Source organism: Typopeltis vanoorti, chromosome 9 (assembly GCF_054136105.1).
Source record: "Typopeltis vanoorti isolate ZY-2024b chromosome 9, IOZ_Tvanoo_1.0, whole genome shotgun sequence".
NCBI lineage: Eukaryota > Metazoa > Arthropoda > Arachnida > Uropygi > Thelyphonidae > Typopeltis > Typopeltis vanoorti.
The window spans coordinates 103,205,981-103,233,910 of record NC_143557.1 but is presented as its reverse complement, the minus strand read 5'-3'; the positions used below and the strand labels follow the sequence as shown (position 1 = coordinate 103,233,910).

The 27,930-nt window shown below is 36.4% G+C and overlaps 1 protein-coding gene across 1 annotated transcript; it reads left to right on the top strand.

Annotated features, from left to right (window-relative positions):
* The first annotated feature begins 120 nt into the window (after nucleotides 1–120).
* Nucleotides 121–27,358, top strand: LOC150103355 (techylectin-5A-like). Its single transcript, XM_090398454.1, has 5 exons — nucleotides 121–250; nucleotides 4,330–4,502; nucleotides 21,363–21,468; nucleotides 26,839–27,003; nucleotides 27,099–27,358. The coding sequence occupies exons 1-5, from the start codon at nucleotides 121–123 to the stop codon at nucleotides 27,356–27,358; spliced, it is 834 nt and encodes a 277-aa protein (XP_090254580.1).
* The last annotated feature ends 572 nt before the right edge of the window (nucleotides 27,359–27,930 follow it).

Below are 27,930 nucleotides of genomic sequence, written 5' to 3'. Positions count from 1 at the left end.
TTTTACTGTTCATAGTAGGAATCAAAAATTATCTTGGTCTTCTTTTAAAACAGTTTCATCGACAAGATACAAAGAAGAAGAATTCCTCAAATGTTCAGAAAACTGATAGTTGCGATTGGAATGCTAAGTCTCATTGTCGGTAGTCATGGCAATGGGGAAAAGAGTGCACTTGCCTGTGAGTCTCAGAAACTGGGAGTATTAGCAAACACTGCCATCAATATCATGGAACAGATGAATACTATTGCGAAAGGTGTAGTCTTATTTACTTTTGTTCAGTTAAACACCATCTAAATGATTATTTAATATATTACTTAAGAATAAATTTATTTTTGAAGAGTTTATTTTTTTTATTTATTTCTGAATAATAGCATAAGCTATGAGATCACGCGTTTCGGAAATTTAGAAAATTCAGTATCTCATGCGATGTTGGATATTATTCGTAGATACAATCATTTGTAGATGAAACACAAACGTAGACAACCTGCAATATACACCATATGAAGTAAGCATGAATCGTGATAACTACAAGAAACAATATTCTGATGAACAAATCTAACAGTAAGTATTCAAAATAGCTTTCGTTGCCAGCATGCAGCCTTTGAAACGCCTCATCATTGACATCCTTAGACGCTTGAAAGTTCCTGACTGGTGTCTGATAATTCCAATGGTGTCCCACTGGAGAAACTAATGCTGATATCTTGATCGAATAGTTGCATTTGGATTCTGATTGGCTCGCGTGTGATTGTTGTAATAATTGGGGATACTATCGCGAGCGAACATTATCTCATCTCTGAAAAGCACACAAGAGAACTCGTTCTGTGGATATTGAAGAAATGACTGAGCAAAATACCAACTGAAGATGATGCTCGTCTGGTAAAAAGTACTCAAACCAGCTGGAATAGTACGAATAAAGATGATTTTTGCAGGATGGACCATTCACTGCTTGGGCAACACCTCATCGGTTGCAATCATCTATGTCAGGGAGTGTCAAACTGGCGGCCCGTGGACCACATGCGGCCCCCAAAGCAATTTCTTGCGGCCCACGACGCCTCAAGGAAAGATAAAAAAAAAAGGATGGTTGCTTTTTATAATAAAACAGAAACACCGCATTTACTCGAATATAACTCGCCCTCGCGTATCACTCGCACCCCGGATTTTACTTTACGAAAAAAAATTAAAAACGTTTTGCATATACATCGCACACGAAAATAAAGTTTAACCACTTTCAAGTCGATAACTCGATCTCCGCACAACATGAACTCCCCAACTGCCACTGCAGATGCAAGGAAAACAAGTAGTTTTATTGTGCCACTGAATGAAGTACTGAGACATTTGCTGCCTGTGTAATATATTTCTTTAGTGCAATTAGAGAGAAGTGGGATAAACACGGCACTAACTAATGAATCACATGTCTCCTCCCACATTAACCATGCTGTTTAGACTCGGGCAAAACCATATGTTGCACCGGAAACACAGTATCTAATTAAAACTAGTGTTTTTATTTAGATGTGTGTGAGTGCACCCACCAACTCAAATGCAGAGCAACAATAAAATTAATTTCGGTTTAATTTGGTTTAAATGCCATCTATTGTAAATATTAATAAAAAAATTTCGGCTAACGCCTTTCATTCCCGTAATATTATTATTATTATTATTAAGAGAGACCTCCAGGGAGTCAGAGACTCAACGAGGGAGGCCACATACCACACACACACCAACTATCATACTTATTCTTGAATTCATTCACACTGCTTGCACTCACAACATCCAATGGCAATCCATTCCAATCACGCACCATCCTCTGAGAGAAAAATCTGGCCCTTACACCCTTCTTGGCAGTCTTCATTCTCAGCTTCCAAGGATGCTCTCTCAGAATTTCCCCACCCTCCAGCCTCCCTTTTTCCACTCCCCACCATATTATATAAATATAATAAAAATATTCTTTATTTTTTTTAGTTGTCATAATCATTATACTATTATTTTACATGTCTTGTAATAACTTCAAATAAATAAAATTTTTGTTATTAAGTTTCCAATTTATTTATGCTCATTCTTTCCCTTCCCTTCGATTCTAATTAGTGAAGGTTTTTTTTAGTCGAAAATTTTTTTCGGCCCACTTGATATACACTTTTATAGCAAATGGCCCGCAGTCCAATTGAGTTTGATACTCCTGCTCTATGTGCTAGTACGTCGATGCCTTTAGACGTAGTATGTTTTCCTCAGTATCCTCACTGTTCTTCGTCCTCTTCCTTCCATTCCTGGTGTAATAACTATGCCACACTTATAATAAAGGCAGTAGCAAAGACGAATTAATCTTTGGCAGCGTGGAATTCGAAGACTACGGAAAGCCTCTAGATAAATCCAATGTTCTTCATGTACATTACTTTGGCACTGCAGTTGATAAAAATGCCAAATCAACCATTTCAGTAAATAAACGTATACTCACCCTCCATTTAGAAACACGGGTTGTGATTTAGTAAATTTTCGAAACTTTTTTTCTATATTTGGCTTTAAAATACGGCTGAATCCATAATATTCTCCGTTTTAATATCTTTAAGGGTAATTCATAGTGTTGATGATATCTATTTTTTCTTTGAAAAAATGAAAAAATCATTATAGTAAAGAAAACAACGTTATACAGAAAATATAATTTAAATTATTTGGATTACATTATCGTATACTGTACTTTTTACTAATAAAACTTAAAGTCAAATTCCAATCGGTACCATGGCAGATTCAAATAGTATTAAATCAAATCCTTTTTCTGTTTATAAAGCCGAAACAATTCTAGCTTTAAATGTAGTGATAACAAATAACATCGCTGTTTAAAAATGGTATTGCTAGTAAATGGTAGCTCACGGTGGTAAAATTGCAGCGTAGGTCGCGGTATATCTGAGAGATACATTCATTACTAGTATGTGCTAAAATGCAATAAAACAAAAAGAAAAAACACTGCAAATATAACACATGATGGTACAAATTAAGTGGATATTGGATTCAATATTATTTCATAGCCGAATATAGAAACTAAAAGTTTCGGCGGATGTAAGCATAAGCAACCTTATAGGTAACTCGTAGTAAAGGTGGAGTAAGCTCCAGATCACTTTCCTTAGTGTTTTCCATAAATGTAAAACACATCTCCTAGAGGATATGTATGATAAAAACAAGCTCTCTATTTCGCTCTCTATTTCAGTAAATACATGATGGTTTATTTATTTGTTACAATCTAGAAATTATTGAACAAATAATAAAAAACAACAACAACTAAACCATACTATACTGACATCGGAGGTCGCGGTATCTCTCAGATACAATTTATTGTCAAATATTACAAACCTTTACATAACATGTGTTAAACCAAACTGACAGCAAAAAACAGTGCGGAATATCACTCGTAACATATGAATGCACAGCTACTCATGACCTCCAAGCTATACACTGAATTGTGTAAGAATATTAATATTAAACATTTTGCATGTATCTGTCAGATCAGCTGCGAGCTCCGCAGGGTTAAAGGCGCGTTAATCAAAACTCTTGCCACGTATATCAAGGGATTGCCGCAATTAATCTCGCCGCGTTAAGCAAAACCGCGTTAAAAACATAAGCAAGGGATACATGTATTTATATTAAACATTTTGCTTGTATCTGTCAGATCAGCTGCGAGCTCCAGAGGGTTAAACAATCCTTTTTTATGATGAGATTATTTTTCACATGTTTCTTTTCTTACCATGTAAAATCAACTGAATATCAAAACACGGAACAAGGTTCTGATAATAATAACCGATTCTGCACATGTCCGCTTTTATGAGAGTAATATATAAAAATCAGAATATCTTTCTATGAAGGGATTATTGCCGATAAATGACGCCATCTGGTGTAATATTCTGGAAACACAAAAAGTGAAAAAAAAAATTTGTTTTTCCTCAGTGGGGGGGGGGGGAACAGGAACCACATCGTTCGAAATACAGTGTTGCCATCTTCTGGAGGAAAAATGAAAAACATAAGCGGTTTATATTATCTCAATATTTTAAATAAAACTGTTAACAGAGTAGGTAGTAAAGTGTCAGAAAAAAGTTTTACAGTAATAAGTTTTCTATTTATTATTATTAATTATTAATTATTTTATTTATTATTCAACCAATAACAGAAGATGAGGATTTAGTTATCGAAAAATAATTGAATCTTTCTCTTATAAACACAATTCAAATAACAAACAATAAAAGTTTAAATGTTATTAAATAGAGAATAATTATATGTCAGGACTAAATATAGCATTTATGAGTGTCATCAAGCTATCTGTTTACTCTCATTCTATCTTTTTCTTAACAGAGTTCGTTAGCAAAGAAGCCGCATGTATTCAACCGAGACCTCTGGACTGTGAAGAAATACTGAAATGTGGTAACACCCAGAGTGGTGTTTACAGAATATTTCCTAAGAGTAGAATACTGCAAGATGGTATCGATGCCTTCTGCGACATGGAAGCCGAAAAAGGAGGATGGACGGTAAGCCAAAACAGAAAGTTTGATATAGGCATACTAGTTCCAACCGCTTGTACTTTACTCTTATCCTTAATGATGGATCAAGGATAACGGTCCCTTGGCCATAGAACAAGTGCAGTCGACATGAATTTTCTCTGTTTACGAATTAAGACGAAGTAAACAAGAAACTAAAATTATCAGTTTGATATTTATAATGAATATTGTAAAATTTATAATATTGAAGTAGGAACCTATGTTGCTCAGTGGAAGTAGTGTTTACACACCCTGAGTGTCAAACCACACGAAGAGAGAACATCACGAGTTGGATTCTAATCGCCGACCAGAGGAAGTTTTTGTAAGATTTTTTTTCGACCGATTGGTAGCATTTGTTGAGCCGTTTCTTCTACGGGAACAAAAAGGCATTAGCTGATTAATTCCAAATTTTTATAACTAATTGCATATCTTTATATCTGCACGTTTGCTCAAGAATCTTAAAAAACTTAAAAGTGTTATTATGTGCTATGAAAATCGACTTTCTAAACTACACAAAAGTATCATATTGAAAAAAAAAAAAAATCTGAAAACGTTCGGTATGTACTAAACTTTTTTTTTAAGTTTATGTACTGTTGGTTCAATAGGATATATCCCCCCTGCCCCCGAATGCCACTTTTTCAAAAAATTCTCAACTAAGAACTAAGTATTCCTGTAAGTGATTATTAATTCGGTAGATGGCAGTGCTGGCAGTCCTATAGAAAGTCAGTTAATGGATTCTTAATTGGCTTTGAATTAAATTAGGTTGTGGAATAGTAAAATACTTCTTAAAATTGTATAACATTTTTATTTGATTTGTTTTTTGTTAATAAGACTGAACACATTTTTTTATGATTTTTAGCACATTTTATGATTATTTAGATTTCCATATTTGTTTAGCTTAGAACTAATATTATATAATTGTAGTCATTATATATTAAATGTGAAATGTAATGATACACCATAACAAAAAATGTATAGAATATATACAAGAAATTAAAGTTTTTTTTCTTAGTTGGAGGGACATGTGATCCACCGAGAAAAGTCCTTTTTAGGACTTCCAGGGTAACAAATTTCAATCCTGTAGCCAATGAAGTTTTAACTGAGGCTCGGCTATTGCCGTTACCCAGCCATGACTAGAGCTTTTTAGCTCAATAACACTCCATCTACACAGATTTATTTCATTCAGATGACGGGATAAAGAGTCAAGGACTCAGTCCATCGCCCAGTTCTTATAAGAACTTAGTTGGAGGACCGGTTAACGACCAGCCCCTAGTGAATTCAGATATAGATGTTATATAACTCTTCAGACTATCAGGTTGTCAGCAGAAAGAAGCGTAAGAAGGGTTCGCCAGCAGCAGATCCTGAAATAATACATCAACCCTCGGAAAAAACAACTTCAATGGACTTATAATATAATAATACAAAAACCCTTGGAAAAAACAACTTCAATGGACTTACAATATAATAATACATCAACCCTTGGAAAAAACAACTTCAATGGACTTATATTATAATAATACAAAAACCCTTGGAAAAAACAACTTCAATGGACTTATAATATAATATATAATATAATACATCAACCCTTGGAAAAAACAACTTCAATGGACTTATAATATATATAACTCTACAGAGTTATATATATTATAATATATATAACTCTATCAGGTTGTCAGCAGAAAGAAGCGTAAGAAGGGTTCGCCAGCTGCAGATCCTGAAATAATACATCAACCCTTGGAAAAAACAACTTCAATGGACTTATAATATATATAACTCTATCTGGTTGTCAGCAGAAAGAAGCGTAAGAAGGGTTCGCCAGCTGCAGATCCTGAAATAATACATCAACCCTTGGAAAAAACAACTTCAATGGACTTATAATATATATAACTCTATCTGGTTGTCAGCAGAAAGAAGCGTAAGAAGGGTTCGCCAGCTGCAGATCCTGAAATAATACATCAACCCTTGGAAAAAACAACTTCAATGGACTTATAATATATATAACTCTACAGAGTTATATATATTATAATATATATAACTCTATCAGGTTGTCAGCAGAAAGAAGCGTAAGAAGGGTTCGCCAGCTGCAGATCCTGAAATAATACATCAACCCTTGGAAAAAACAACTCCAATGGACTTATGTAATATATAATATAATACATCAACCCTTGGAAAAAACAACTTAAATGGACTTATAATATATAATATCAACCCTTGGAAAAATAATACATCAACCCTTGGAAATAACTTCAATGGACTTATAATATCAACCCTTGGAAAAAACAACTCCAATGGACTTATATCAGGTTGTCAGCAGAAAGAAGCGTAAGAAGGGTTCGCCAGCAGCAGATCCTGAAATAGTACATCAACCCTTGGAAAAAACAACTCCAATGGACTTAACAGCACAACCTGATGAAAGAAAGAATAGAGACTGACTCCAGGGCAAAACCCAAAGAGAGGATTCCACCTGTAATTTTAAGAACAAAAGAAAAATGGTCTTCAATTACAGCGACGATGAAGAACGCAAACATCAAATTTACACCATCAATGGGTACAGATGAAGGAATCTGAATTCAACCAGAAGGAATTTCGGACTACCGCCAGCTCACTAGACTCATGGATGAACTAAAAGTCCCATATCATACGTTTCAGCCTAAAAGCGAAAAAAATTTAAAGGTGGTAATCAGAGGGCTGGCTGAGACCATACCAGCCGAAGAAATAGCTACTGACCTCAGATCACAAGGCCTTGAGCCGATTAAGATATCGCGCATGTACCGAGCAGACAAACGTCCCAGGCATAGGACGTTTGTCTGCTCGGTACATGCGCGATACTTGGTCGCGATCAGTAAAGACCATAAAGAAATTTACTACCTTAAAATAGTTTGCAGCTTAATCATCAAGACCGAACCTCTCAGAAGGAAGACTTCAGCTGGTCAATGCCACCGCTGCCAAAAGTATGGGCATGCGCAGAAACTCTGTAGGGCGGAATACAAATGTGTGAAGTGCGGAAATAATCATCCCTCGCACACAAACCAAGAACCACTCCTGCTAAGTGTGCCAATTATGGCGGCCCACATCCAGTTAATTACAAGGGCTGTTCACTCCACCCATCTAACTTGACAAGGACTAGGGAGGTAGTAACCCCGCCCACTCAGAAGCGAGTCACACACCTTAAATCGGAAATTAAAGTGCGGAATATTACACCTGATAAATCATATGCCTCTGTAGTTTCCTCATGCAACAAACCAGCAGAATCCACACTAAGCAGCCAAAACTCTGCTGCAATGCTTGCTGCCACTTTGGGAGAAATGCTATCAGATTTCAGCAAATCAAATCCAAACCAGGATGACACAAATAGATTTCTCAAAAATACCCAAGTCATATTCTCGTTGATTAATGGATAATTCGGCCATCACAATAAATTCTATACAGGTTGCATTTTGGAATGCTAATGGACTCAGCAACAACATTCTAGAACTCCATGAATTTGTTACCCACTACAAAATTGATATCATGTTAGTTAATGAGACCCATCTGCGGCCATGTGAGAAAACTAAGAAATTACGCCCAAACTAAGAAATTACTCGTTAATTAGAAACGACAGACCTAATGCCAGAGGTGGAGGTACTGCAATCTTTATCAAGAAAAACATCCGTTATAATGAGATAAAAAAGATTCCTACAACTAATCTGGAAAAAACTGGCATAGAAATTTACACCATTAATGCAGGCAACATAAAAAAATATTCTGTTTATAACCCTCCAGGCAGAACTCTGTTATCCTCTGATCTTTCTCAGTTGCTTGACACTACTGAGCAACAATAGTAGCAGGTGATCTAAACTCAAAACATCCCTTATGGAATAGCAGGTGTTACAATTATAACGGAAAAATCCTTCACAATTTTTCTAGGCTGAGAAATATTATCATCGCAGGCCCGATTGAACCAACGCACTATGGATCACATGGCAGGCCAGATGTATTAGATATAGCCATATTCAAAAACACATCTGATCAATTCCAGCTGCAAGTAGTTAACAACCTCAGTTCGGACCACAACCCGGTACTTCAAAAACTGGATGAGGATCCGGAACTTATTCTCAGTCAGTCATTTACTAATTTCACAAAATTCAAGGCTACAATCAACACTATCATGGATTCAGTGCCGAATATCTCCACTTGTGAAGAAATTGATGCAGCAGTCAACAACCTGGAAAGAAAAATTCAAACTAGCTTAACTGCAGCGTCTTCTATTTCCACTCCAGCTCATGTAAACCTACTTCCAGAAGAAATCCTTGCTTTAATCAAAAACAAAAATAAAATCAGACGTCACTTTCATAACACACTGTCTCCTTAAGATCGCCAAGAGCTGAACAGAGAATCAAACTTACTTCGCTATGATCTTTTAGTGCATTTCAGAAATTTGTTTCTGAAATGCACTAAAAATGGGAAAGAAATTTGAAATGGGAAAGTTTTCTTTCCCATTTCAAATTTCTGAAATGTTTCCCATTTCAGAAATTTGAAATGGGAAAGAAAACTTTGTTCCCTGAAAACTGAAGATAAATCCTTGTGGAAGTTGGCAAAGGCTATCCGTATGGACCGTTCCAGCATCCACTCCATTCACGGAAAAAGAGGTATAGTTTATAGGGACGATGAAAAAGCAGAAGCCATTGCTGAAGCTCTTTAATTTCAGTGCAGTCCTAATTATGCGCATGCAGATTTGGTCTTCATAGAGAAAATTCACCATCGAGTCCGTACTGCGCTCCAACAGCCTAACAACTGCGAAAATATCTGTCCCACTTCACCTAAAGAGGTCTAGGCAATCATGAGGAAGCTCAACAACAAAAAAAACCCTGGCCCAGATGAAATTAACAACAAAACAATCAAGGCCCTTCCGCACAAAGCTGTCATGCACGTGGTAGCAATCATAAATGCAATGCTCAGACTAAACTATTTTCCAACCCAATGGAAACAAGCAGATATAGTTCTCATTCATAAGCCGGGAAAAGCAGCTCAGTTGCCGCAAAGTTACAGACCCCATCAGTCTCCTTTCATGCTTGGGAAAGGTTGCAGAAAAAATCGTCCTCAATCGACTTCAGGATGTGGTGAATAATAACAACACAGTACCGAAGGAGCAGTTTGGGTTTAGAACCGGACACGGTACTACACATCAAGTTCACGGACTGGTTGAATTTATCACTACTGGATTCAATTGGAGACAACATACAGGTGCTGTTTTTCTGGATGTAGCAAACGCCTTTGACAAGGTTTGGCACAAAGGCCTCATCTATAAATTATTTATGGCCAAAGTTCCGCTCTACCTTATCAAACTTATCGATTCCTTTCTAAAAAACCGGAAATTTCAGGTCAAGTTGAGAGGACTCAAATCCTCTTTGAAAATAATCACTGTAGGTGTTCCTCAAGGCTCGTTGCTCTCCCCACTGCTTTTTAACATCTTCGTTGCTGACGCTCCTATCACGACGTCAACCACCACAGTTTACTATGCGGTTGATATGGCAATTTTGAGTAGATCTCTCAGGCAGTACTTAGCTACACAGCGCTTGCAGACCACAGCAGCAAACCTGGAAAGATATCTCAGGAAATGGAGAATATCTGTGAATGCTGACAAAAGTATTGCCATTCTTTTCACAAGACGGAAGGCATCACAATACGGAGAAGTCAAACTTTTCAACACAACTATTCCATGGAAATCCAGCACCAAATATTTAGGTATTCAACTAGACAGCCGCCTCAACTTTAACGCTCACATCTCTCATGCCTGCAACAAAGCAAACTCAGCAATTGTTCAACTCTACCCCTTACTCAACCGTAGAAGCAAAGTCAGCCCAGAAAACAAATTAAGAATATACAAGGCAATCATCAGACCCATACTGACCTATGGTTCACCAGCGTGGAGCCGCACCTCTCCTAGCAACATCAAAAAATTACAAATAATCCAAATTAAATGCCTCCATCAAGACGGAAACCTGCCAGACATACCTACATTTCTTCTCCAGATAGCAACCAAGTACTTTACTCAAGCATCACTCCATCCCAACCTGCTCATTCGTGAGTCATCAGATTACGATGAAAAAGACAGATGGAAACATAAACGTCCAAAGGCGGCCCTGATCACTGATTGAAATCTTTCAACACAGCCCTAAATAGGGCGAGCCAAGTGCTCAAAACTTTCTTCCTTTAAACCGAGAATCATTCATAGCGATGAAGTGATCAGAGTCCACGGGACTGATATCCATCAAAGCCACATCAGTTAACAGTTAACAGTCTTAGTTAGAACTTCATTGTAGCCAATGAAGTTCTAACTTAAGCTCGGCTGTTGATGTTACCCTCTTGCCATGATCATAGCTTTAATAGCTATTTAGGTGTTATTTTTTTATTTGGTCTTTGACTGTCTTGTTATAGACATGATACATATCTGCTTTGCCCATCATTCAAAAAATTTCTTTATTCTTTACTTTACCTCTCGACAGGTAAACAATCTTTTGTTTATAAATTTATCATTTAAGCAACAAAATTTTTTTTACACTAAACCGAGTTTTTCACAATCATCACTTAGTAAAAGATCAGTTTTCTAGTTAATTGAACCAATCGAAAATAATAAATAGACAATTCTGTATCTATTAATAATAAGGGATTACACTTTCATTTAATTTGTTTTGCTATCTGTCTGGTTTCGTAGATGTGCTTTGGAGGTCTTATTACTACCGCGAACTGACAGAAGGGAGTTACAAATGTTCAAAATAATGAGCATTATTGCCACCAGGAGTTCAAGGTACATGCGTAGTGAATTTATTATGATAGACCAAATTAGTTTCAGTTTCTTTTCGGAAAATAAAGTGTTACAACAAAATTAGATATTTTTATCATTGTTTTAAGTCAATGGCCTTTTAATAGCATGAAAAATATTGAATGTTTTCCAGAATTGCATGAGAGTCTGGTCATTTTCTTCAGTTGCTGAAATGGCTTGGAAAAAAATTCTCTGTAGATAATAAGCCTTAAACACTGCAAGAACTCCCTGATCCATCGATTGGATCAATGAAGTAGTGTTTGGAGGGAGAAGCATGACTTTGAACTTGGTGAAGATCACCGCTAAGGCGGATGACCTGGAGCATTATTTAGAATTAATAAATTTTTACTTAAATATAAAGAGCTAATAAGCTTCATTTCGGCAACAAAAACATTCTTTAAATTAAGGGGATATTAAATCCCACATTGTTTTAAAACCGAATAAGAAACTCAAAGATTGGAATCAGAGAGTTTCTTGCCGAGTATAGTGAACTATAAAGTATCGGCGACCACTAGCGTCCGCTAAATGCAAGTGACCCTAGCACGTAGTGCAATACCGGAAATCTCGCAGCAAAGTCGGTAAAGTTCTGATCGCATTCTTAGGTATTTTCCATAATGTAAAAACACATTTCCTAGGAAATGTATGCTGTTATTACATTATGGTGGGAGGTCACTACCCAGACCGGTTTCAGCCTTTTTTTGAGGCTTCATCAGTGAGTAGCTAGACCAAGTTTAATACCAAAGTGTATAGCGAAAAGAACTTATACTCTGCTATACGAGTTACCAAACAATATCCCCTTAATTTAAATAATAAATTTTTAAATTCTACATTTTCTTTCACGCAATAGCTTTTTATTTCACTCGCATAAAAGTTGATTAAGGCATCCTCAAATAATTTTTGAGTCATCCATGACTTCTTATTGCACAGATAATGAACTGGGAGTATGCTTCCTAATGTTTTTGAAGGCTCGTGGATACTCACTGTGCCATATAACAAATGATTTCAGTTTATATCCAGTGACATTATCTATAACATAATCGCAATATGGGCATTAAGGGTTTTGAAACTAGATATAAATTTTAGCTTTTTGTGGATGTATGTCCGCTCGGGCATTTTTTTTCGAAACAAGGACGTCTCATCCATATTAAATATTTACTGTGCCAAATAATTTGTCCCCAGTAATAATTTTATCCAATTTCTTTACAAACTCCTTGGAGACTTCTCATCCGCACTTACAGATGCTCCCTACATTTTCACATTATGCAGTGCAAAACGCTGTTTGAATCTTATGAATCAATCGGAAGAAGCGTTGAATTCGTAGTTATAATCGGGTTCTGCTTTGTCCTTCAACATGTTGAAGAGACTTAGTGCCTTAGCGGTTATGGTCACAGTACTAAGGGGATATGCACGTTTGGTTCAGGTCCTCCATCCATGATGCAAGTAGCTTTTCCATATCACCGATAGGACCTTGTCGTTGCTTCGTCACTATCGTCAATTTAATGGAAGCAGATCCTTTCACAGCCTCTATGATTTTTCCTTATTTTTCAAAATGGTCGTCGCTGTAGAATGAGACCATCCGAAGCCATGTGCGATCATACTGAGGGGCTTACCAGCTTCATGTTGAATTATAATTTGCAACTTCGTTTCAAGATCAATTGCTCGCCTCTCTTTCTGTGATTCTTCACTGAGATTAATGATTGTGTGTGTAGGAGGCCCATGTTGCACAAAACATCGCGAAATATTTAACGATAAATACACAAAGAACCCATTTATCAAACACAAAATCAACAGAGGAACTGTTGAAGACACGTGCCAACTGCCGAGGGAGGTTGCCGCTGAAAGCGTTGTTGCCACTGTGCATGCTTGACCTTACGTTCGCTTGCGTCTTGTTCGAAAGTATAGCCGAAAATGTTATTTATTCCCTTATGAGATCACAGACGTATCTTTCAAAGGACGTAACTCGAACGGACGTAAGTCCAGGGGTGGCCCACACCAACTACGCACCCTTTTGGAGCCAAAATAATTCCGGTAAGACTTAGAAGAGCCCCAACCTTTGACTGCTGCGATGGTAAGGGAGTAGGTGAGTGTGAGCATGGCGAGGTTGAAACGAGCTTGTGAGAACTGTAAATAAGTAACTAAAATTATTGTGTTTCGACTTTAAAATTATTCAAATTGTTCAAAATAAACTTCATTTAATATGTATTGAATTAAACTTTTTTTTATTGCATTAATTTTTATTAATCCTGTTTTTTTCTCTCTGTTCTTTTTTTTTTATTTTGTTCCTCTTTTTTGTTGTCTTCTCTTTTCTTTTTGTTTATTTTTTCCTTGTAGAGCGTGAAGAGCCGCGTGACGCTTGGACACGAGCCGCATGCGGCTCGCGAGCCACGTTGTGGCCATCCCTGATATAGATAGATAACAATGATACTACTGTCCGATCACAGATGCTAGAACCCAGGCTGGCTGATTGCCAAGAAGAGTCAGTTTCATGTTGAAAGATTGAAAGGACTAAGGCAGGGGTCGGCAACCTGCGGCTCGCGAGCCACATGCTGCTCTTTGGATGTGAAGCTGCGGCTCTTTAGTTCCATACGCAAATATTATTTATTTTATCAAAAAAAAAATTTAAAAATCGTTCTGAATCGATTAACGAGGATTAGGCACCGATTCTATCTCTCAGCCACTTGTACTCGCTTTTCACCGCACCCCTCCCCCGTGACACGCATCGTCACTGTCGTCAGTCCGTCGGAAGCTCTCGGAAGTTTATATGTTTGGCAATTTTCATTGATTTCGGCATAGCTGGGCATAACACCTTTACTCGTAAACTAAGTATCTAATATTTGCCAAAATTAAAAAAAAAAATTAAAATGTGCAGACTGCGCCGTGATAAACACGTTCTGACAAGTCCGTTCGTGCTAGTCAGCGATCACCGCACACGGGAGGCGACCACAGATGCGACGAAACTATGTACTTATAGTCAATTAGTACGTGAGAGAGTGAGACAAACAGTGTTTCGTGTCTAAATTATTTATTTTAATAATTAAATTATTAGAGAATTATTTTATTTAGGTAGGTATTTTTAATTGGGAAATATCGTTGTAAAATGTTTTTTGATAAATTATATTTCATTATGCCCAGCTTCTCGTATCCGCTAAAACAGTACAAGATAGAATAGCTAAAATGTCTTCAAATGTAACATATTTGCAGGTGGAAGATATTCAACCTTCTTCTGCCTTATCACTTGCTATAGATGAGTCTTGCGACATAAAAGACACGGCACAAGTTGCCCTTTTTGTCAGGTATATGTCTTCCCAAGGTCCAAAAGAAGAACTTCTAGGATTGCTACCGCTCTCGGGACAAACTAGAGGGGAAGATATAGCGAATGCCGTGCAAAAATGCCTTGAAGACAATAAGATCTTGTGGCTCTTTAAAAACTTTTTAAAATTTTGTGGCTCTTTAAAAACTTTGAAATTTTGTAAATTGTAATTTTTGACTCTTCCGACTAAAAAGGTTGCCGACCCCGGGACTAAGGCGATGTACGAATTCGTTACCAGCATGCGAAATCACGTGCTTTATACGTAAAATTTTCCAATTGTTGTACAAGCAAAATAGTTACCACTTTAAAAACTAGAATTTTCATAAAAAAAAGCTAATTTTCCAACTTATAATAATAAACACTCATCCCACAAAGCGCATTGATTACCCTATTATCAGAAATTGATTCGCCTTCTTCTGCCATGCGCAGAAGTGTCGAGGGGTCTCGCATCTCTGGTCGCAAAGTATATATTTTAAATATATCATTATTAAAAATACTACAAAGGAGAGTTGCTGCTGTATTGTGTAGATCAGTGTTTATACAATTCTTTAAGACTTCAAAATCCCACATAAAAATCTGTTTTGTTTTGTTTTTGTACCTTTAATGTAATTTAGCTAAGAAAATATTCTAACCTCAATAGATACGATTGTCTTAAACTTATTTCAATTTTGGGAGGCCATTCTAAATAGCATTTCTCAATCCTGTGTTTAATAAAATTGTAATTATTTCTTGAATTCTAATCGTTGTAGATGAGTTATCCTCCTGCAACTGATAGCACATGCATTATCACGCGCTTGAAATCTAAGTGTTGTTGTTTATTTATTTTTTACTCTACACATAATGGCTAGAAAACTTAGTTGAAAATGTTTTTTTACTATTTAAAAAAAAATTACTAATTTTAAAAATTTAGTAATTTTTTCCTGACGTAAGTTTCGTACAAATAAGTCACTTTAATAATAAATAAATAAATAATAACAATAATAAAAGAGTATTCTCCTTATTCACAGGGTTTTTTCCCCTCAGAAAATACGTCTAATGCAAGTCATAGATGTTCGTATGCTCTGGGGAATCCCTACACATTTTCGCAGTTTCAGAATCCAGTTTAAGAAACACTGGTGTAAATGGTGGATTGTATAGTGGAGAAAGTCTCCCGACAGCCTCAATACTCTTTGAGATGTCACATATTAAATTTTTTTTTTTTTTTTTTTTTGCGATTTTTATAAAATAATTCCGAACGTATTTGGTAGACTCGAATTCGAAGTTAAAATTGGTTATTTAACATCAGTAATATGATATAATAAGAATGTACAGTAGAGTGCAAATATAGGAAGAGCGAAATCTGAATTTATCAAAATAACATTGCATTATAAAAAATATTTTTGGCAAAAAAAGCAAATAACAAACATTTCAGGAACAGTATATGTGTCATCAAGAAGGATTCCAACAGTATAAACTGTTCTGTTACTTACGAGGATCGTAATTAGGATTAGTTTCAAACAGGCATAATCCGACTTCACTTATCGACATTTTTGAATTGCCATTGCTATCACGCGAAAGGTGTCGCTGTCTCGCTTCGTCACTGTACCGTTGGACATGGCTCGTGTCACACGTCTTTGTATTGTTATGATGCTTTCTGTGAATGATATGACACAGTGCTATCTACACCTAACCAACGACAGATGGCATTGCAGCACACGAACCCATTCAATAAACTAGTTTTCATACCACGTATTATTATTATTATTTGTTTTAACAGCACCATTTTTAATTGGAGTATTTGTGCAATACACATAAAAAAAGAGTTAAACTATAACAATTGCAGTGTACAATATCAATTGCGTCCTTATAAGGACTGGCTTAAAGGGGCGAAGCAAGAATGCTTTTCATGTTCCCCGTTATCTGTAGAAGAGTGTAGGGATTAGGTGTTATTGAGCTATATAAAGCTCTGATCACGGCAGGAGGATAACAGCAATAGCCGAGCCTCAGTTAGAACTTCATAGGCTACAGCATTGCCATCCATTACTCTCCCAGGATACCAATTTTAGTCGCCTCTTACGACATGCATGAGCTACATTGGTTCATGTCGTACCATCAACTGCGTCCTTATAAGGACTGGCTTAAAGGGGCGAAGCAAGAATGCTTTTTATCTTCCCTGTTATCTGTAGAAGGCAGTTTAAGGATAAGGCGTTATTAAGCTATTAAAGCTCGGATCATGGCAGGAGGGTAACAGCAATAGCCGAGCCTCAGTTAAAACTTCATTGGCTACAGCATTGCCATCCGTTACCCTCCAAGGGTATTAATCACCGCATCTCACGGTCAATTGTCCTTATAAGGACTAGCTTAAAGGGGCGAAGCAAGAATGCTTTTCATCTTCTCCGTTATCTGTAGAAGACAGTGTAGAGATAAGTCGTTATTGAGCTATTAAAGCTCGGATCATGGCAGGAGGGTAACAGCAATAGCCGACCCGCAGAACTTCATTGGCTACAGCATTGCTATCCATTACCCTCCAAGTATCATCTCACGGTCAATGTCCTTATCCTTATAAGGACTGGCTTAAAGGGGCGAAGCAAGAATGCTTTTCATCTTCCCCGTTATCTGTAGAGGACAGTGTAGGGATAAGGTGTTATTGAGCTATTAAAGCGCTGATCATGGCAAGAGGGTAACAGCAATAGCCGAGCCTCAGTTAGAACTTCATTGGCTATAGCATTGCCATCCATTACCCTCCAAGGGTATTGGATTGAGTGAATCAATCACCGCATCTCACGGACTGTTTAAGTAAAGGTGAAATCTCAAAAAATCGGACGATCTCTAGGTCACTCCATAGTGGGCGAAAGACCGTCCATATCTCAGCGTTGGTTCCACTCAGTGACGGGCGCCCCCCACCACCGAGCAGAACCGCTCAAATTCCGAAGAAAATCATTCATCATTCACCGACAAAGCCCCTCACCGGGCAGTGACGGAGAACACTTTCCTCGGAGACTCAAATTGCTCCCTTAAGGCAAAAACCTTAAGAGAGCGAACTCAAATCAATCACCGCATCTCACGGCCGATTGATTCAATCCGGCACCCCGAGATCCTCTCACGGTCAATTGACATTGACAATTGACATTTATGTCTTTAAGGGTGAAGCAAGATGCTTTTCATATTCCCCGCTATCTGTCGTGGTTACAGTGAGGGTAAAATTTACGAGCAGTTTGCTCGCCCTGAATGGGCATGGAGATTATGCATCGTTATAGGAGGCTAATATAGTTTTTGGTCTTCTATATTTGAATATGTCCGTTGGCTCATATGCTGCAGCTTGTTGAATCAAATCATTGGGGTGTGTGGACGTCTTTAGAAAAAACTTGGAAGCTAAGGATTGTAGATAAGAGAGAATATATGGAATATTTGTGTCTCTATGGAGCTGGCTGTTTCTAACATACCACGGGGCGTTCAGAATCATTCTCAAGCACTTGTTCTGCACACGCTGAATCTTGATAATGTTAGCGTTAGAGGTGTGGCTCCAGGCTGGAGAGGCATAGGTGATTATGGGACGAATCGTCATCTGGTAAAGTTGCAATTTGATTCTGTTGCTGAGCTTGCTATTTCTATTAATTAGCGGGTAAATCTGAGCTATGGCTTTAGATGCTTTTGCACATGCAGACTTGATATGTTGGTTGAAAGATAGCTTTTTGTCGAGAATTACACCCAGGTAATTTGTTTCTGTCTGCCAGGGAATTTTAGTATTGAATAGTAACACATCTCCTGCAGGAGACATTGGCCTTTTTGAGAAAAGAACCGCTGAGCTTTTCAGGGGGTTGACTTCCAATCTCCACCTAGAGAACCAACCCTCCAGCTTTAGAATGTTTTCTTGAAGCTTTCTAGTAACGAAGTGGGGTCTGAGGGATCTGGTTAGTATTGCCGTATCGTCCGCATACAGCGCTAAAATGGAAGTCATCGGATTGTGAGGGATGTCTGACATGTATACAGAAAACAGCAATGGAGCCAGTAGAGATCCCTGTGGCACTCCAGCAAAGATATGGCGCTGGGACGATATAGAACCGTTAATTTTAACTTGCATTGTTCTATTCTGAAGATATGAACGGATTAGATGAACCATTTTTAGTGAGATGCCGGCTGAGATAAGTTTGTGCAGGAGTCCAAAATGCCAGATTTTATCAAATGCTTTAGATAGGTCTAGGAAAACAGCTCCTGTGTACTGGCGCCAGTTGTAGCTGGTGATGATATATTCCACAATTCTATGGATTTGCTGGGTAGTACTATGGTGTTGCCGAAAACCAAACTGTTCTTTAGGGAGGATGTTTAGGTCATTTATTGAGGTTTGGAGTCGTGAGAGGATGACCTTCTCTGCAATCTTACCCAGGTTGGAGATGAGACTGATTGGACGATAATTCTGCGGTAAGTGTGGGTCTTTGCCTGGCTTATGTATAGGAATCACATCAGCCAGTTTCCAGGTGGAAGGAAAATAGTGAAGTCTTAAGATTGCATTTATTATACTGGTCAGATGCACTATAGCTTTTCGAGGCAGCAGCTTGATCACCCTGTTTGAGATGCTGTCTGGTCCAGGAGCTTTATTGTTCTTAAGTTTTTTAATAATATCATATAATTCAACAGGTGATGCGGGTGCAATATGATCAGCACTGGTCACGGTCAATTCAATACCACAAAGCATTACTAATTCTAGTTATACAAATACATAATGTGTGTATTTATAATATCCAATTATATACGGTATGCTTTGTATAATCACAAAATATTACTAATATTTATGTAAAAAATAATAGATGCATTAGTAATATATAATCAAGATATGAATTTATTAGAGTACATGACTTTTAGCAAAATAGCAGAAGGTTTAAAGCGGCTGCATTTTTTGTTTCATTATTTCATTGATTTTTCCATGCAATTGAAAGTAATTTGAAGTATCAAAAGCAGTGTTCTTTCGATGTAAGGATTGCTTGATACCTTTTAGCACATAGAGTTCTAAAAGAGTTATTATTATTATTATTATTATTATTATTATTATTATTATTATTATTATTATTATTATTAATCTGCAGTGATATTGATGTTAAATTCATAACTAAATAACCTAGTTAAATTTTCTATTAATATTTCAAAGTATGAATATGTAAATGAAACAAATTGAGTAAAAATGACAATATAACGAATGCAGGTCAGAGAGTGTCGTTGTTGTTTAGCATCACACCAAAGCATGAAATGAGAATATCCTGATATGTTCTACGGCTAGTTTGTTTGTTTTTATCGGGAGAAAAATGCGATTCTTTTTTTTTTTTTTTTTTTTTTGAGAAAGCACTTGTGATTATCATCGTATGTAACGCTAACTCATGTTCCATTGAAGTAAAATATACTGTTCGATCAATTTCTCCTTGTGACTGCTAATAAAGGCACGGTTATTTCCGAAGAAGCGATAATAAAGAGGTTAATACAGTTAAACAAATAATTTCACGATAATTAGCTTCGGGAACTAGGAAAAGGGGACTAAAAAAATAAATAAAATATGCAATAGTGACTCAGTAGGGTGATATTTGGAATCATAGTTAATAGTTAAAGCCAAGTTAATTTTAAAACGTAGAAAGTTTCAACATGGACGGTTAATGGACAGTGGCAACTGTCCATTAACTATATAAAAATGCAGAATGCAAATGTCGCGTAAAATGAACCGAGGTATTCGATCTGGAAATTGGACTCTTCAGCTAACTCGCATTCTCATCTGTTGGCAGACCAGTCATCGATTAATTAGACGTTCGTGTGTGTGTGTGTGTGTGTGTGTGTGTGGAGACACATTACGAGTATGTCAGCAAATTTTATGGTGTACTACCAGAATTACCCGTCCTTTCTTTGTAAAGTTTAATATTGCAATTTAACAAACTGGAGATCAGTAGCTTTTTTTCTGTTGTTGCCAGTTTGATTCTGAATATCGAAAAACTGTTGGTGACTTTCTTTTTCATATTTATTTATTTTCTTCTGAAATTTTTCAAAATTTCACATAAAAAATTATTTACGATTATCTTATTAGTTGCTTCCGAAACGTTTTCATTATTAATCGCACAAAACGATCACGTGATAAACTCATAGATTAATGTAGCGAACTGCAAGCTCTTGTATTAGATAGCGCAGTATGACCTCTTCTCTGTTGTGCCAATAAACTATAAATCAACCAACTTGTATTCGATTTCTAGAAATATGCTCTGATTGTTTTGAAAATTATCGGAAAACAGCTAAATAGCATTGCTGATATTTATCACTTTATTTATATATAACCAGTAGGCTTTTTCTAGGTCCGAAAACTACAATAGGCAGCATTCAATATAAGACGTATATGTGATGATATGCAAAACATATTGAGGCAGAAAAAAAAAAATTCCCAGCTATATAAAGTTTGGAAAATGCTGCTATATTGACCACTTTGTGTGTGTGTGTGTATTCTCTGCGCACAAGCAACACTGTTGCATTATTAATAATGTTATTTTTATTGCTTACGTAATTCTTGACTTCCGGTGTATGTTTTTATATAAATCTCATTATTTTGACTTCATCTGAACTCGTTTGTTTCTGTCTGTGCAGTTTTGAATAAGTTATTACGATACTATTTATTATACAGTGATTTTTATATAATTTTGAAAAATATATAGTGTATAGTTTTAATACATATTTTATGGAATTATTTTAAAACGGAGATATTGGGTTACTATATGTGATTCTGATATCATTTTAGGTAATACAACGCAGAGGTAATTTTGGAAGAGCTGCAGATTACTTCTATAAGGAATGGCAAGAATATAAAGAAGGATTTGGACTTCTAGAGGAAGATTTTTGGCTAGGTAAATAAACATTACCAAAAGATTTAAACTTAGACACGAAGTTTAAAAATAACAGTGGAATAATGGGTGGAGTATTTTGATTCATATTATAGCTAGACAGGAACATAGAGATCTTAAAAGACATCCGAAGGTTGTATGCATATCACAATAGTATAGTGACTAATGCTTCATCACTTTAAATCATCGTTTATTCTTTCTTGAGCAAAAGTCAACTGAAGTAAAGTAAAGAGAGAGAGAGAGAGCGAGTGACAAGAAGATTGAAAGATGAGTTATAGTGATACAGTAGTAAACATATACCGCTTAAGATATCTATGTAAATATTTACATTTATGTATATCCATTACGTATATACATACATCTCTTGTATAATACTCGCAGGTGAGAGTTAATACTCTGAAATAAAAATGGAATTACAAAAGTAAAATAATTCCCATTACCAAGCAGTGAATTACTTAACCTGTATATGATTATGTTATGATTAGCAATGCATTATTATAAACGTAACTACTCTAAACTTGTGTTACAGTAAATGGTGAACTTAACTGACACTGATCGATTATTTCTTTGTGATGTAGCTATTTAATGAATCAGCATGATTTTGTTATGGTTACAAGCGTTAGTATCGTTTACTTCATTACTGTCTCTGAAAGAATTTGGGGTATTCCGAATATAAGCACAAGGTAAGATAAGTTAATGTCCTAGGCTAATTACCCAAAGTGATAAAAAGTTAGTAATATAATTAAAGAATTTCTACTAATGTAATAAGCATGACATAATGCTTATCGATAATATATATATCTCACTAATAAAGTGTTAGGAGGAGCTTTAGATGAAGAGATTATCTCTAACCCCCCCCTCATTGATGATCTGTGTTAATCATCCTCATTACTACCACATCAACAGGAAGTTCAGTATCAGATCATTGCACAGTATTGCGTGCCACAATTTTCAGGCAATAGTTTTCCTTTAGAGACCGCCTATAATCTCTCGAGATTATAGGCGGTCTCTAAACATCACCTTCTCAACATCATCAATCTCTGACTGCAGTCATAAATAACTAACTAAATGACAGCTTATTCCACTTCTTCACTAAATGCCATGAAAAGCACCTGGATCTCAGTCTTCCTGACCACACCCAGGGATAACATTATCGAGTTCTATCCTCACATGCCATGAGCTGCAAACTTTCTCCTGCATCTAGACTGTAAGAATCCCTTACTAGCTTGGATGCTTCTGTTATATCTTCTCTCCTCCTTCTATTTCTCAAACTTTGAAGACCGCACTCCTTTAATCTATCTTCTTATGGAAGGTTCTACAAGCCAGATATGATTTTGGTTAGTCGGTGCTGGACAGCCTTCTCATTTCCGTGGAACCTGGGTTACCATATCTAAACAGTAGTCTATAAGTGGTCTTATCTTTGTAAAGTGAGAGTGTAACGTTCATATTTCTACAAGTGAGTGTTGTTTTCAACATTGCAGTTATTCAGTGTGATATCTTAATCATCCTGGCAAGCTGTTCTCTAAATTTTAACTCACCTGTCCACTATTACTTCTAAGTCTCCAGCTTCATCAACTACTTACAGCAAATCCTCAGTCTGCAATGGCTTCAACCTAAAATGCATAACTTTGCACAACGTTAAACTGATACTCGATCTTTGCGCGTAGAATCAATCTGTTCAGGTCAGTCTGCAAGAATTCTGTATCTGAAATGTCACTTACCACCTGATCCAGCTTAGTATCATCAGCGTATAATTGAATGTTTCCATCAAGACCATTCCGAGTGTTATTAATATACAAGTTAAACAGAAGTGGTCCAAGGATAGAACCCTGTTGTAGTCCAAGGATAGAACCCTGTTGTAGTCCACTGGCCACTCTCATTCTCTTAGATTTAGCTCCACCATACATCACTGTTTGATACGTGTCAGATAACCACTCTCTAATCCATGTCACAAGCCTATTTTGCATATGCATCCTTCAACTCATCACGAATCATGTTCATGTTGAGACTCAAGTTAAACAACCATTAGGGACACAGCTAATTCTCCATCATATTCCCTAAACACGAGTGCCGATAACTCATGAAAACCGACTGTGTTAACATCAACTCTTGCAATATTTTAGCATCTTTGCTTCTTCCACGTCTATCGTTTCGTGCAGATCCATTCCAGCTTCAGCGGAAGTAACGGATCTGTCAGAGATTTATACCTTATCAAGATTACATAATAACGGCTATTTCCAGCGCATTCAGCACTTTGGTGCTATCCGTATTTACTAAGGTTATTCTACTATTATGTGTAATTCTTTCACACAGCGAAAGAGTTCTCCCAGATTTCTTCCGGCTGTTCAGCTAACTTCTTTCATAGTCTACTTTCACTTTCCTGGCAATGATTGTCTCTCACCTGACTTATTCTTTCCACTGCTACAGCCGGAGTATCCCATACTATTCTTCATCTGTACAATTTCCAATTGCTTACATTATACAAATTCGGCCACTTTAGAAAATTCTACTCATCTTCGGGGGGATGCATTAAAAACTTTCATAAAATGACTGATGCTATTCGAAAAAGGGTAGTTCACCTAATAGATATTTTTCGTAATTTCATGGGCGCTGCCACCGGACTGGTCACTCTGATAACTGCACTCCCCCCTCTAAGCATGTAAAAACATCAACACCGCTAAACTTCGAACTCAACGAATTACGTTTACATAATATCGTTGCATTATAGGTTTTCTAGAATTCTTACAGAATAGAAAAAAATCTCAGCGATCTGAAACACATGATATAAAATACCGGAAATTTATATCTCAGAGATCTAAAACTAAACGAAGAAAGGGAAAAAAAATTAATATTTAATTTAAACAATAGTTCTTAAAAGAACTGGGCGATGGACTGAGTCCTTGACTCTTTATCCCGTCATCTGAATGAAGTAAATCTGTGTGGATGGAGTGTTATTGAGCTAAAAAGCTCTAGTCATGGCTGGGTAACGGCAATAACCGAGCCTCAGTTAAAACTTCATTGGCTACAGCATTGCCATTTGTTACCCTGGAAGTCCTAAAAAGCCAATTTAAACAATATTATTGAAATAATATTATTTTAATGCAAGTTATGTGATAAAAATTAAGGTATATTAAAATTCCTAACACTATTTAGTCATTATCAATAAAAATAGCAAATTTATTTCTATATAAATGTATCATAATAATTAAAACGTTTATTGATATTTATAATTAATATTAATATCATAAATTTCAACCCTTATGCAATATTTTTATTTTTTTTCGAAACTAGAAATGGCAACTACTTCTAATTGGTAGAAGCAAATAAAACAAATGCATTGCACTATACTATTGTCTTTTTTTTGTTCCCTAAAGGGAACAAGTGGAACTTACTTCGCCTAACTAACTTTATTATTATTTTTTTTATGTAATCAAGCAGAACTGACTTCAGAGCTGTCGATGATTTGTATGACCGCAGAAGATCATATATGGAGGAGGGGGGGAAGTACAGCCATCTCGTAACCCTGAGCATTAACACTCGCATTGTTTCGGAAATAATAACGCCAGTGCTATCGTCGATTTTTTTAAACTTTTCTTGAGAATTTTAGTTACATTAGAGATACATTCAGTAATGAATTTCGCTGATGAGTTTGGAGTTTTTAAATTATATCTTTATTTCCAACTTCTGTCGTGTGATCAATAACAAAAAGATGCACATCTATGAAATAGATCATTTTTTTTTTTTAAATGTCTGTTTGATTCGTTGTGATTATTTTGGATTATACTGCTGATGAAACAAAGACTATGTATTTTGTATTATGTCCGTAAATTGTGTGAGTTCTTGCAAGATTCCCCAATGACATATCGATGTGTTCCTAACCATTTTTACGCTAATGTTTAGCGGCTTCCCCCCTGCTTATTAGGGGCCTGTGGCGGCTTGAAAAAAATTTCATCTTTGTCTGAATTTGTTAGGGTTTCTGGACTTGTAAAAATACATAAAAATTAATTAGAAAATAGGAAAACCTTAGCCAAATCGCGGTTCTCATGCACTCAGAAAATTATTATTATTTTTTTTTTACTTTGTTATTTTTTTCACGAAGGTTTCCATTTATTAGTATCTGAAGAATTTTCTTTCTAGTCTAAAAATAATTTGTTCACTTTTTTTTAAGAAATAGAAAAAAAAACCAATAATTATCCAACAATCTGCAATCGCCTTAATTAAAAAAAAATTTACAGCAAGTAGTGAAAATATGAGCAGTCAGTTAAACTCATTTGTGAAATATCCACAAAAAACTGTTATCAGGTTGTGTAATGAAAGATATTCAATACAGTTTCAGAGTAATTTGCACAAGAGTATATTCCTTTGCCTTTCCCCCCTTCCACCTTGTCTCCTGCACACACAAAATGTCCAGCTTCCTCTTCCTCATCATGTCTGCCACCTCTCTTCCCCTTCCAGTCATGCTTCCAACATTCAGTGTTGTTACTCGCAACATCCTCTCCACCTGTTGGGCTCGCTTCTTTAACCGCACCCGTCCTTGATGCGGTAGCCCTCGTCCACTTCTCGCAGTTGTAGGGCAATGTGGCTGCGCGTCGCTTAAGGGGTACGCCCTAGCCCTTATATCATTTTCTCTTTGACTCATATCATATCTAGAGCTGGCAGTGAAGTTTTACGAACGGATGCCCTTCCTGACATCAACCCTCGCCATTTATCCGGGCTTGGGACCGGCACCTATTGAGGCTAGCTTGCCTCCTTCGGTGGCTGCATAAGACGAAATAACTTAGCAAGATAGGAAAGATTCACCCCTAGCCCTCGAATACTCTAATAGCATCAGGGGGAAGGAGCAAGAAGAGGAGAAAGAGGCAAAGAAAGAAGGGGAGGGACCAGTCTACCGAATAATATAACAGATGTATATTACATGAATCTTTCGCAATACGCTAAATATATTAAATACAACTGGAAAATAATCGAATAAAATACGAGTACTCTTGTTGCAGTAAATTCGAAAGATAAACAATAAAACTGCAGTTATATTGCATTACTCTTAAACACTTATATTGTATATTTGCTATCATATATTCTAATACTTCATATATTATCACACACACACACACACACACACACACACACACACACACACACACACACACACACACACACACACACACACACTGCTATATCTTAGTTGTATATCATATTAACCAAGCCATGATTTTTTTTTGTCAACATTCGATGTGTCCATAATTGCTATACAGAAGGAAACATAATAAAGATGATTTGCCTGGATTTTTATTAACAAGCTAAATTTTTTTAATATTATTTAGAAGAACCTTTAAAACACAAATCCACCTAATCGTTTTTGATTTATTTTAACAGGACTCGATAAACTGTTTACCCTTACAAACCAACGTCCATGTTCTTTAAGAGTCGACTTAAAAGATCTGGATGGAAACAATCGACATGCTGTTTATGATAAATTCTGGGTGGACAGCGAAGAGCATTTATACAAACTAAACGTTAAAGGGTATAGAGGAAATGCTGGTAAGTACTTGAGTTACATTTTAAATATTTTTTTAAAATTTTATTAGTAAATGATTTATTCCATAATAATTGATTAAACGGTTTTTATTTTGTAGGGGATTCTTTAGGAAGCCATCATGGTCACTTCTTTTCCACAAGGGATCGTGACAATGATCATCACGAAAAGAATTGTGCAATGGTATCTAAGGGAGCATGGTGGTATTCCAAATGTCACACTGCCAATTTAAATGGACTGTTTCTTAACGGAACTCATGAATCATTTGCTGATGGTATCATATGGAGTGGTTTTAAAGGCTATCATTATTCTTTGCCATTTACAGAGATGAAAATCAGACCAACAGATTTCAAATGTTAACGTTTTTTTTTTTTTTTTAAATAATACACAATAAATAAATAAATATTGGAGTTACTTTGCTACAACTTTTTAAATTTTTATATTTCTTTTAATTATTATAGTACACCTATAAATAAATTCCATCTATTTTATTTAATTTAAACACATGTACTCGGGATTTGGGAATGAATCTGATCAATATGAATCAATCGACCGTGAGATGCGGTGATTGATTCATTCAATCCAATACCCTTGGAGGATTAAGGGCAAATTATTCCACTCACTGCTCTCTGGGAGAAAAACCTAGCTCTTACCCCTTTCTTGACTGGGAAACAACCTTAACTTCCATGGATGCCCCCGTGTTTCACTCCCCGCCTTCCATATAACGAAAAATTTCATCATTTGAAATGCATAACACCCATTCAGTTTATAGACCTCTATCATATCACCCCTCTTTCTCCTGTTAACCAGAGTCTGTAATCCACATACTCGCAATCTGTCCTCATAATTTAAATCTCATAATCCGGATATAATCTTTGTAACTCTTCTTTGCACTCTTTCCACAGCTTCTTTATCCCCTTGGAACCGGAGAG

Coding starts and splice junctions, on each gene's coding strand:
- LOC150103355 (XM_090398454.1), top strand. CDS start 121: ATGCTAAGTCTCATTGTCGGTAGTCATGGCAATGGGGAAAAGAGTGCA. Junction 4,503..21,362: donor CCGAAAAAGGAGGATGGACG/GTAAGCCAAAAC, acceptor ATATCATTTTAG/GTAATACAACGCAGAGGTAA. Junction 27,004..27,098: donor AGGGTATAGAGGAAATGCTG/GTAAGTACTTGA, acceptor TTTATTTTGTAG/GGGATTCTTTAGGAAGCCAT.